Source organism: Bidens hawaiensis, unplaced genomic scaffold, assembly GCF_021521415.1.
Source record: "Bidens hawaiensis isolate Kalapana, Puna unplaced genomic scaffold, B.hawaiensis_p1.1 tig00007413_1, whole genome shotgun sequence".
Lineage (NCBI taxonomy): Eukaryota > Viridiplantae > Streptophyta > Magnoliopsida > Asterales > Asteraceae > Bidens > Bidens hawaiensis.
The window spans coordinates 587,365-599,781 of record NW_027491517.1 but is presented as its reverse complement, the minus strand read 5'-3'; the positions used below and the strand labels follow the sequence as shown (position 1 = coordinate 599,781).

Here is a 12,417-nt window from a genome sequence, read left to right as displayed (position 1 = left end):
AACCCATGACATAGATTTTAAAGTGTTCCTTCACTTTCTTATCATTGTACAATACTTGAGCTAAAGTGGTTTTACCTATCCCACCCAAGTCAACAATCGACACGATGCTGACATCTTCATCGCACGATTCGTTGCGTAACAACTTCTCGAGCAATGTTTTATTTATCCCTATCACGACCCACAAATCTCGATAAATCAACGAGTGAAGTTTCTTCTAACCGTCTACTTGTTCTATTTGACCGTTCCACATTACTAACCAACCCCAATATATTTTTCTCAACAAAAAGTGCATTCAAGTTGGTTGTAATCTCATTGAGCTTAGAACTCATCTTACTACCATACTTTAAGGCATGAGGAGTTAAACTAGTACAAGAACTTGGGATAATCCTCATTACCTTACTAGTTCTTGTGCTGGTGTTGGCACTAGATTCTTCTTTCAACTGTTGCCTGATAGATTCAATGGTCAAATCATCAAGAACATCATCTATTTCATAAGCTAAATGCTGGAGTTTGTGCAGCCAGAGTTGAATAGCTGTCTGTCACACCCCGACCAAAGGCGGCGGAACATGCCGGGGTGCAACGTGATTGGACAAATACACAAGACACTATTAAAGTGACAATATTTAAGCAACTCATTAATTTCATTCAATCACCAAAGTAACACATATTGTTCATACAAATAACATCAAAACATAAGAAATAGATATTGTTCATTCTTCTAATAACCTAGCGGTATCAAAATAGAATGACGTCTTCAAACTCCAACTCAAGTAATAATCAACCTGTAACATGCATAAAATAACATTTGTCAACACGTATGTTGGTGAGCAATTTCATAGTTTTGAGTATATATAATATGAGTGAAATCCACAAACGTATATGAGACTATAAATAAAAGCATCAATCATGGTATATAAAACATATGTAAATGAGGATCCTTTCTAATCGGTAAGAATACCGACATACTTGGATAATAAGGCCCTATTCTACTAGCACAAGGCTAAGTAGTTAGGGGAGCGTATGATCATACTTAATGAGGCTCAACAACAATATAAAAATAAACACTCGCGCACGTAAAGCATATGAGACATATAACACACAATAGAGCAAGTATTCTAGCATCATATACCCTAAAGTTTGTGGTTTGAGAAATGAGTATAATATAAATCATTTTTGTTTGAATAAGTATGCATGTTACCCCCAAAAGATAAAAGTGAAAACGGGGGATGAAATGTACTCACGTTAACTAAGTAACTTGAAAGATTGATTCGTGAATAATCAGAGATCGGGTTTAACGAGCAAGACCTAGATTAAACGGGTCTTAAGTTAGTAGGTAGTCTTGGAAGGGTTTAAAATAAAATATGACAAGTAAAGTAAATAAATGAAGTTTATGGTTTAAAAATGTAAATACTTGGGAAATTAAAGACATGTTCTAAAAAGTAAGTTTACTCGAAACCGGGTCTTGGTATTTCATTCATAATTATTACTCAACCCATGTTAAGTAACTTATGTGGGTTATAATGCACTAATGCAAGACCCTTTAGGTATATGAACACCAAAACAAGGTTTTAATCGAGTGTTCGGATTTGCTAACTTGGGTCTAGATAATTAACTAAACTCAAAGTTAACTTTCCAAAATGTTTTGAGATAACTCAATAAAATCGAAAGACTTAACCAAGTATATAGTTCTATTATGAAGAACCTTAACGTCCGTTAAGTGTGTATTTGGTATCACCGGTCCAAGCTTGTTATAAGATCAAGTTGGATACCGACACACCAATTAAGTTGATAAAATACTTAAAATTAGTTTAAAATACATTCTTGAAGAAAAGATGAGTTTCGATGGCCAAAAACACACTTGTGTGTCTTAGGCAAGTGAACTCGGTTTAGTTCGGTTTTGGTTCGGTCCTTGACTCGGAATGATACCGAGGATGGTTGCCACATACCCAAATACCATAGAACTATCAAAATGGTTTTAAAAGTTACAAGGTTCAAATCTTTCATAAACATGTTTATTTAACTATTTTAAACAAAACTAGTAAACAAAACTATTTAAAACAAAAGCTAGTAAACAAGAGTTCGGTCTTGATTCGGGTCTAATCTCGGGATGAAACCGAGACTAGTGTCTTCATAACCAATACCATGAAACTCTTTAAACATGAATTAAAAGCTAAACTACTTACAATATAAACAAAAGCATTAAAGAGAAATAGTATAAACAAGACTAGTAAACAAGAGTTTGGTCTTGGTTCGGTCTTGATTCGGGTCTAATCTCGGGATAAAACCGAGACTAGTGACTTCATAACCAATACCATGAAACTCTTTAAACATGAATTAAAAGCTAAACTACTTACAATATGAACAAGACTAGGAAAGCATTAAAGGAAAATAGTATAAACAAGAACTACAAAGAGTTCTCCATGTAGCCTTGTCTTGTAGCATATCACCTCCCGAAGAAGATGAAAGCCGAAGGAAACAAGGGGTGCATATTATATATATGTTGTGCCACAAGATATGAATTAATAAGTAACAAACAAGAATTAAAGAAGGTTATTGCTTGATTATTAAGAACCTTAGAGGTTAGAGATATGAACTTTATTTGGGAGAGAAAGAAGATGAACGAGCAAAGAATAATGAAGATGATGGGGTTGTTTATATAGGGAAGGAGTCAAACTTGTTTTCCTTGTTTTATATCAATACTTGCATGTGTTTTTTTTTAAAAAAAGGTTTAAATAATACAATCTAGTAACAAATCCAAAAGGTAAGAGATGATTATGAAACATAAAAATCCAACATTTTATATTAGTGAAAGATTTGGTTTACAAATCGGGTCGGGTTTTGATACAAATACAAATACAAAAAAGATCTAAAATGATGAATGTTACACTGTCTGTGTAATATGCTTCTGGCCTGCATCAAGAATGACAGCTTGGATCTGGGACAAGGTGTTGTTCCATTTGTTGAGTTCTGCATAGATTCCTGCAGATTGAGCTAGTCTAATCAAGTCAGCAGATGCTAGTTTCTCAAACAACACTGTGATGAATGCACCTATAAAGATTTCAGCAACAGCCATTGGGAAAGAAAGTTTTGCTACTTTTTTGGAGTTCTGATTTCTAAGGTAGGATGAATGTATTTTGATGTAGCAAAATAATTAGTAAGTTTCTAGTTTATCATCTTAATAAATCATTTCTATGTGAGGATAAGAATATGATATAATTATTTGCAGAACCACAAGTCTTCAAACACAGCTGTATCCCACATGGACTTTTTGGCATTTTGTTTTCATATTGTGGATAGAACATAGAACATAGAATACAGGAGTGTAGTCGTACTCAGTACACTTTGTGTGATGGGCCAGGCCCACTAAACACATTATGTAATTTGGCCCATTGAGAAACTTGTGTAAAATGTAAACAAAGCTGGAATTATTTACAAAGCTGGAATCTTTTATAAATGTAAACTTTATGGCATTTTCTTTCCTATCACACAATTAATATTTAATAGATGTGAGAATGATGAGCATGATAGCGTTAGGAGTAAAAATGTGTTTAGGTAATACAAGAACATAAACAAATATCATTGAACAATTTGCATTTTACATTCACTCCATTAGTTGGTTACTTTATTTACAAATCGATTTATGTAATCACAAGAACAAAGATCATCTAGTAAGCAAGCTTAACCTAGACATTTTTACATGTGACTCAAAACTCAAAAGCCTAACCAGCTTAGAAGATCCTACGCTTGTAAATACAAATAAACCATAAGTACTAAAGACGTATGTGTTGTCGTGCTCATGGATATATACAATCATTTCATGTATCTATGTATTCATTTCATCTATTTTTAAGTATAAACCCAATAAACCAAAAACCGATTGATTAATTTAGTTAAGGTTAAAACGAACTGAACCAAATCGTGCATACCCATACGCAAGTATAGATACAACCCCCAAACAAACAATAATACCCAAATTGCAAAACAACATTAGAGAGAGGATGACTCGTGGAAAACAAAAGATCGAAGCGCAGCGGAAGAACGCAGAGAAGAATCAGAAATCAAAAGGCTCTCAATTGGAACATCGTGCTGTTGCTCTCAAAGTCATCTGTCCTATCTGCAAAGTAATTAAATTAACCCATCTCATCTCCTCTTTCATTTTTGCCACTGATTCTTTCGTGTTTTATATCAATTGCTGAAATTAATTAGTTTCATTCATTTTGTAGCTTATGGATTACGGATTGGCTGATTGTTTCAGTTTAATTAGGGTTTTACGTTCTAATTATGCTGATCTAGGGCTTTTTTTAGATAATATCATCTCTTTAACTCATTTTTGTTTTAAATGTGGTTTGCATAAGATAGATACTAAATTAATATTTGTATCTTCAAAACTATGAGTGATCTGATCAATCACGGTTTCTAGTTGGTTTGTTTGTATGATATCCGGTGAACAACATATTACATATGTATACAATAAGATTTGAGTTTTCATCTTTGATTTATTTCGATAATAATTGGAAAAAATTATATTACTTTGATTTGACTCTAGACTTTGTGTTATTGAAACAACCTTTTGCTGAATCATCATTAATTTGTCACTGTGACAAGACGTCTGAATCTATCTACTTTAATAAATGGACTATACTTTGAACTGATTTGCCATTGTTTAATCTTGTCACTGAACCAACACATCTTTTTGTAATATTGCTTATGTGTTAAACATAGTTGTTGTCGTTAAGTTAAAAGAAAAGGATACATAAAAGATAGACGTACGTGTATAGAGATGATTGCTTCTGAATTGTCGGCCTTGGGTTAATGCCTGGAATGGAAAGATTTAAACGGGTGAAAGTGTGTGATGACGAGGATACATAGGAAGATAGACGTGCATAGGGTTTGATTGTGAATTCTCATCCCTTTAACCTAATGAAGACGTTGGTATGATACCATCTTGATCATTTATAACCAGCCTTATCATCCATCATCCTTGTCATCACAGACTTTCACACATTCAACTTTTTGCCAGTTCCAGGGTTATTCATCCCTTTAACTTAATGAAGGCGTTGGGTTAATGCCTAGAACTGGCAAAAACTTGAATGTGTGAAAGTCTGTGATGACGAGGAAGAGGATGATGGATGTTAAGGCTGGTTATAAATGATCGAGATGGTATTATACCAACGTCTTCATTAAGTTAAAGGGATGAGAATTCACAAGCAAACTCTATACACCTTTATCTTCATATGTATCCTCGTCATCACACACTTTCACTAGTTTAAATTTTTGCCATTTCCAGGCATTAACCCAAGGATGACAATTTGGAAGCAATCGTCTCTATACACGTACGTCTATCTTTTATGTATAATTCTTTTCTTTTAACTTAACGCCATCAACTATGTTTAACACGTAAGCAATATTACAACAAGATGTGTTGGTTTCTGGTCTTACGTTCTCTGAGATGGTTTGAATTTCTTTATTTAAACGAATTTAAGAAATTCATTTCATTCTCCAACCAAACATGTTATCTGTTGAATTGATATTCCAGTTCCAGCAAATTATGCGAACCAAACATGTTAGGATTGAAATTTCTGTTCTGTTGAATGCTAACGAAACAAACGTCCCCTTAAATTCTTATCTTGGAAATATATAGAAAATATGTTATTTTGACAGAGCTTCAACTCAATATTGCTTTTTCTAAACATTATATTATAGATATTAATAGCATTGATGTTGGTTCAAATTTAAAGTTTCTTTTGTTTACTAATAACTTATCACTTTTACCAAACTAATTGTCGAATCGACCATTGTATTTTTTGTGTGTGTAAGGAGTATAGTGTATTCATTTAAATGGAGCTTGAAACTAGGACAATTCATGTACACAAAATTATATCTGCTGAAGTAGAAACATGACAATTATCTGTTCAATAAGTAATAGACGCACGCTTAATTATCTATAGATCAACACTTATTGTACCAAATTGTGACCATTTTTGTTTATTTACTCGCCAATGACGAGGTTGTGGGTCGATGTCAAAAGGTGTTGATTTATCTGCTTGCATATTTAGGTTATTAATGTGTTTTGAGTTCTTGGCTCGGTATAACTCAGTGAGTTGTGGTGTTCAGGTGCAGTTAGCAAATCAAAACCAGCTAAATGATCATTACGGCTCCAAGCATCCAAAGGAGAAACCTCCAAGCAACTCTGAATGATCGGTTTCTGGATTTGCAAAACATGAAGTTATGATTGTTCCATTTTATGGGATAAAACTTGTGTCTTCTGTTTATAGGAACCTAGTACTCATTTACAAGAACGAGTGATGGGTGTCAAAAGTGTAAAACGCGCTGCAAAAAGTTTGTGTTGTTGACTTGTTGACTATTGTAGTTCTTCGGCTTTTATTGGCATTTAGTTTTTATACTTCATGTCTTGTTCCACGACTATGGTGAACTGAAATTTGGTTAAAGTACACCTTTCATGCTGGTTTCGTGTCGCTTATGGTAAACATTTTGTGCTTTTCTTCAGTGGTAATCACTCGTATATGCTTAAAACTGAATTTTTGTGCCGGCTTTATACGTGTAAAACTAGACAAGAAGAGTGGATCCCACTTGGGTATGTTTCGAGCTCTTTGTCTAAAGCTCTTACCTTGGCTAGTGAATAATTTTACAAGCTAGAGTTCGACTCGCTTATTATTTGTGTTAAGTATTTACTTTCTTTTTATGTATTTAATTAGTTTTTGTATGCAAAAACTAATTGACTTGCTTAGGCTCATGGGCTTAATCAAGCTTGGCACGTGATGTTAGATTGTTAGGTCTAAAACTCGTTTATTAATTGAGCTCTATCCTAGGCTTGAGCTCGCTCAAATTTGGCTCGGTTATAGCTTTTAGAGAGCTAATCTTGGGTGGCCTACGTGAAACGCGGTTTGTTTTACACTTCTAGTGTGCATACATGTACTTTAAGATCGTGTATTTTGTTGCTGAAGTGTTGACTGTATCTAGTGGTTTTGTCGACTATGTCAACCTATACGTTCACTGAAAAATGTAATATACTTACAGGTAATTTTACAAAATCAATCAATCAATCAAGCCCTGTATATCCCACCGCATAGCACGCTATCGATAGGGTCAGGGGAGGGTGGGATGTAGGCAAGTCTTTCCTCTATCCGTGAGAATAGAGAGATTACTTCCAGAGAGACCCTCGGCTCATAAAGCTACATACAGGTAAACAGAGTAAACATACATCCTACAAGCAAAGACACTTAGCAATACATAGAGTAGCACCCTATCAAAATACCAAGGAATCTGTAAATAAGATTTGGGCATAAGAATCACAATACAGCATCAAACAAAAAATATACATAAGCAATCAAGCTAGCCAAAGTAGACCCTAAATACAAAGCTAAGCTAACTAGGTACCTTCCCCTAGAAAGTCTCTAACCTTAATCTTACGTCTCCACGAATCTCTATTCTGGACCATGTCCTCAGAGAGGTGCAACTCTGTCAAGTCATGTCTAATTCTCTCATCCCAAGTCAATTTAGGTCTGCCTCTACTCCTCTTTCCTTCCACAATGAGGGTTTCCACTACTCTAACTGGCGTTGTTGTTGGTCTCTTTTTCACATGCCCAAACCATAATTTTACAAAAGATAGTGAAAATGATTTCGGGTAGTATAAATGTTGTAGTTTGATCAGTCTTGTAACATGGGGCATTTTAGTTGATAAACAAAGACATTCTAAACACTGGAAAAAGAATGATTTGTAGGGGGTTTTTAACTCAATAGTATGTAATCAAGTTGTATTTAATTGATAATGGATTAAGCGGGCGAAAAAAATAGTGGTGTTCACGGTTTGGTTTATTTCGTTTTGGTAAAAATTATTATCTAAATCACTAATTACAACAAAAAATGGTAAATCAAACTTGATAGGCTGATTATGTTTGTCGAATCGACCCAACAACTTATCTTAGCTGAAATAAAATTTTTTTTTGTATTTCATACAACTATCTATCTATGTATTACATATACACTCAATATACATGTGTTTACAAACTCCTTAATAATAGTTGAAAATAAAGATATACAAGTACATTTGAAATGACATACCTCAAGCGTACACATGATTTGTCTAAGTGCCTAGCCAGCATATCATCAAAGGCATGATATGGTATGACTGCAGTTTGCATTTCACCGTAACAACAGAGTACTAGACCAAGTGATATGATTGATCATAATTCATATACCATATACAATAATACTAATAATTATATTAACACTACAACCATACTAAACAATGAGTGAACAGTGTCACATTAGCATTTAATAACCACATGTACAACTACTACTACCACTATAAATACAACATAATTATTATTAGGTTCAACTCATTGTTAAAGTACATATGCTTATTCTCATGACTGAGCTTGACTACATCATTTTGCACGTCTCTAATAATAAACAAAAAAATAAATTCATTAAAATACAACTCATTGACAACGCTTATTCTCAGTTTCTCACACGTAAACATGACCACACCATTTTACGCGTCTCTAGTAATAAATGTAAAAGTTGGGTAAAAATTCACCTTTATATGCAATAAATTCATTAAATTGGTACAAGTAAAGAAAGTAAGAAACATAGACAGATTAATAAAGTCTTTTAAGTCAAACCTACAAAAAGCAGTTTGTTGACTTTGTCCGCCACATATCACCATCATGTTCAGAAGCAACAGCAGCAGCGGTGGTGGTGGTGGCGGCGACATGAATAATAATAATAATAATAATAATAACAATGAAGTCCTAACTCGACTGCAACACATAACGATGAGCATCCCTCCACCGCAGCCGGTGATTGGTGGTGTGGGAGAGACGGATGAGTTTTCGAGACGAGACGGGCGGATGCTGACGTGGAGCCACAAGGAGACTGTTGATCTGATAGGGATACGAGGGGAGCTAGAGAGAGAATTCACGGTGGCGAAGAGGAATAAGGGTTTGTGGGAAGTGGTGAGTGTGAGGATGAAGGAGTTAGGGTACCGGAGGACACCCGAGCAGTGTAAATGCAAATGGAAGAACCTTGTTACTCGTTATAAGGTGCTGCTTAATTGTTTGTTAATTTGATCTAGGGTTCTTATCCATTGTGTTCTAATGCCCCAAATTGTTATTCTTTGTGTCTTTACTGCCTAATTTCTTGCTAATTTGGTCTTGGGTTTTTAGTTATTACTCATTGTGTCATTTAGCCCTAAAGCTCTGAAATTGATTGTTTGTTTACTGCTTAATTGCTTGTTAATTTGATGTAGGGTGCTTATTCATTGTGTGATTTTGCCTCAAATCTCTTAAATTTGTTCTGTGCTACGGGTGTGCATGGTTTGGTACACAATAAAACCGGAACGGATTTTCGATTTAATTTGGTTTCAGTTAATCGGTCTTTGGTTCAATTTGTTTTTGGTTAATTTTGGTTTGGTTTGGTTTGGTTTGATTTTTAGGGTTTTAGTTGTGAGGTTGATTGTGTGTATTGCTTAAAAGCTTGTTAATTTTTATGTAGGGTTTGTTATCTATTGTGTGATTTTGCCCCGAAGCTCTGAAATTCATTATGTGCAGGTTAGATTCGGTTTTTAGCCCTAACCGAAACTGAACTTTTTGTCTTTTTGGTAAAGAGTTTTTGAAAACCTGTTGGGTTCGGTTAATTTGGTTAACCAAGGGTACACAATAAAAAAACAATAACCGGTTTTCGAATAATTTGGTTTCGGTTAATGCGGTTTTTGGCTAATTTCGGTTCGGTTTCGTCAGTTTTTGGTTTGGTTTTGGTTAACAGTTATGTTATTGCGAACCACACTGCGTAATTTGATTAATTGGTTGATGATTTGATTTTCAGTGTTTTTAGTTGTTACTCATTGTGTGATTTTGCGCTGAATCTGTGAGGTTTGTTTTCTGTGTGTATTGCTTAATTGGTTGGTGATTTGATGTAGGGTTGTTATCTATTGTGTGATTTTGCCCTAAAGTTTTGAAATTGATTGTTTGTTTACTGCTTAATTCTTGTTAATTTGATGTAGGGTGCTTATTCATTTTGTGATTTTGCGTCAAATCTTTGAAATTCATTCTGTGCTAAGGGTGTGCATGGTTTGGTTATGTTTTTATCCTTAATAGAATCCGAAACTGAGGGTAGACAAGAAAAACAGTAAAGGATTTTCGGTTTAATTTAATTGGTCTTTGATTAATTCAGTTGTGGTTAATTTTCAGTTTGGTTCGGTTTTTAGCCCTAACTGAAACCGATCGGTTTCAGACTTTCGGCTAAGATTGGTTTTGGTTAATTCAGTTAACCAAGGGCATACAAAAAAACCGTAACTGATTTTCCGTTTAATTTGGTTTTTTGGTTAACTGCTTTTGGTTCGGTTTTGGTTAAGGTTCAGTGAGTGTGCTAGCTGCTTAAGTTGATGCAGGGTTCTTATATACTGTCTGATTTTGCTCTAATCTTTGAATTATTTTGTTTAATTGCTTGTTAATGTAGTGCAGGGTTCTTATCTATTGTGTGATTTTGCTCTAAATCTCTGATATTACTTTTTGGCTGTGATTTTGGATTGTTTGGACTCTGATTGATCATTGCAACTTCAGGAATCAAAATGATAGCGAGCCAATCCGGTGCTTATAAGCATAGATTAAATATACATTAATGATATTAATAATCTGGATGAATTTACAGTTGTTTAACCGAATTTTTAATGTGTGATTGATTAGGGAAAGGAGACATCTGATCGCGATAACACTCGTTCATTCCCGTTCTTTAACGAACTACATGCTTTGTTCACCGAGAGAGCAACAGACGCACCACCAACACCGTTTGACCCTGAAGCCGGTTCCAGCCAGTCAAAGTCAAAGAAGCGGGTCACTAGACCCGATTCTTATCAATCACTTGAAGAAATCTCAGAAGATGAAGACGAACACCAAGACCTGCAAACAAGAAAGAAACCCGATAGGGGAAAAGGCCCACAAACATCAAATCTACCTGCAACTCCAAAACCTATGAAATCAGATAATGATTCAGTTCACGAGATTTTACATGAGTTCTTTCAGCAGCAGCAGATGATCGACATGCAATGGAGGCAGTTGATGGAGAAACATGCTTATGAAAGACAAATGTTTGACCAAGAATGGCGTCAGTCGATGGAGAGAATGGAAATGGAGAGGATGAGGACCGAGCAGGCGTGGAGGGAAAAAGAAGAAGAAAGAAAGATTAGAGAGGAGAGTCGGGCCGAGAGGAGAGATGAACTTTTGACGTTGCTGCTCAACAAACTCGTGAATGATCAATGATTTGATCTTTACAGGTGGTGTTCTTCATGGCAGTATATTGTACAAATATGCTAGTAAAAGAAGTTAAGAATATACATGAGAAGCTGAAGATTAGAAGCCTTATGAGATAGAATCTTTTTTATGCTAACTGGCTTTGTTTTGTTTAATGATATATCTAATAGTTTTTATACACCTGAGTTTTCTGAGTTAGACAAGTTGCTACTTTTGGATTTATAGCTTTTTTTTAGTAATGGTTTTTGGAAGAGGTGTAAATCGTGACGGGTTGACAAGTTGAATGTGTCAAATACGTCAACCATACTTGAGACACTTAAAATCGTGTAACTTGAACATAGACGTGCACAAATCGGGTTCAACTGGAAAACCCGAACCGGTTCGAAACCGGTTTTTTCACACCGGGTTGTAAAATGGAACCGGTTCCAATCAAGAACCGGTTCGGTTCCCGACCCGAACCGATGCCCAGATATGCTAACTTTTAAGAACCGGGTAGGGTATGAACCGGAACCGGTTTTTACGTAAAAACCGGTTCCACCGGTTTTTTTTGAAATTTAAATATCATAGCCGTTAGGAACCGGTTCCAACGGCTATATAGCCGTTTTTGACCGTTGGAACCGGTTTTTTAACTATAAATAGGTTATTTTTTTACTCTAAATAGCAAGGTTTGTTTGTGTACTTGTTAAACCAATTCCAAAACTATAAAACACACTCCAAACCACAATTAACCTTAAACCGACAACAAATGGCAACTAATGATAACGTTGTTATGGTGATCGAAACAACAAGATGCCCCGATGTTTGGGTTCATTACGATTTGTGTCTCATGACCGACTCACATGAGTTGGCACGTTGCAAATATTGCTCGAAGTTTCTTAAAGCAGGGTCCAACTCGACATTACGAAAACATACGAATAAGTATTGTCGAGAGAAAAGAAGGTTGGAAGCTAAAAAAACGGAAGTGGGAGAGTCGTCCGGCTCTACAACCCAAAAATAAGTATTCCCGGATTAAAACGACGGACTTTGTTTTTATGTTTTAGTTGTTATGTTTAGTATCGTTTATGTTTTAATAATGTTTGTAATAGTTATTTTTTAAATAAATAAAATGTTCATCGTTATTAAAAAAGTAACAAAAATTAATAATTAG

General features: G+C 35.0%; 2 protein-coding genes across 2 annotated transcripts; one reads left to right on the top strand and one right to left on the bottom strand.

The window, feature by feature from the left end:
• Nucleotides 1-158: 158 nt before the first annotated feature.
• Nucleotides 159-3,073, bottom strand: LOC143635214 (uncharacterized). Its single transcript, XM_077103095.1, has 2 exons — nt 2,886-3,073; nt 159-447 (listed from the first exon to the last, which is right to left on the bottom strand). Exons 1-2 carry the CDS (start codon nt 3,071-3,073, stop codon nt 159-161), a joined length of 477 nt encoding a protein of 158 aa, XP_076959210.1.
• Nucleotides 3,074-8,690: 5,617 nt separating this feature from the next.
• On the top strand, nt 8,691-11,496 carry LOC143635212 (trihelix transcription factor GT-3b-like). Its single transcript, XM_077103093.1, has 2 exons — nt 8,691-9,065; nt 10,707-11,496. The coding sequence occupies exons 1-2, from the start codon at nt 8,691-8,693 to the stop codon at nt 11,277-11,279; spliced, it is 948 nt and encodes a 315-aa protein (XP_076959208.1). The 3' UTR covers nt 11,280-11,496.
• The last annotated feature ends 921 nt before the right edge of the window (nt 11,497-12,417 follow it).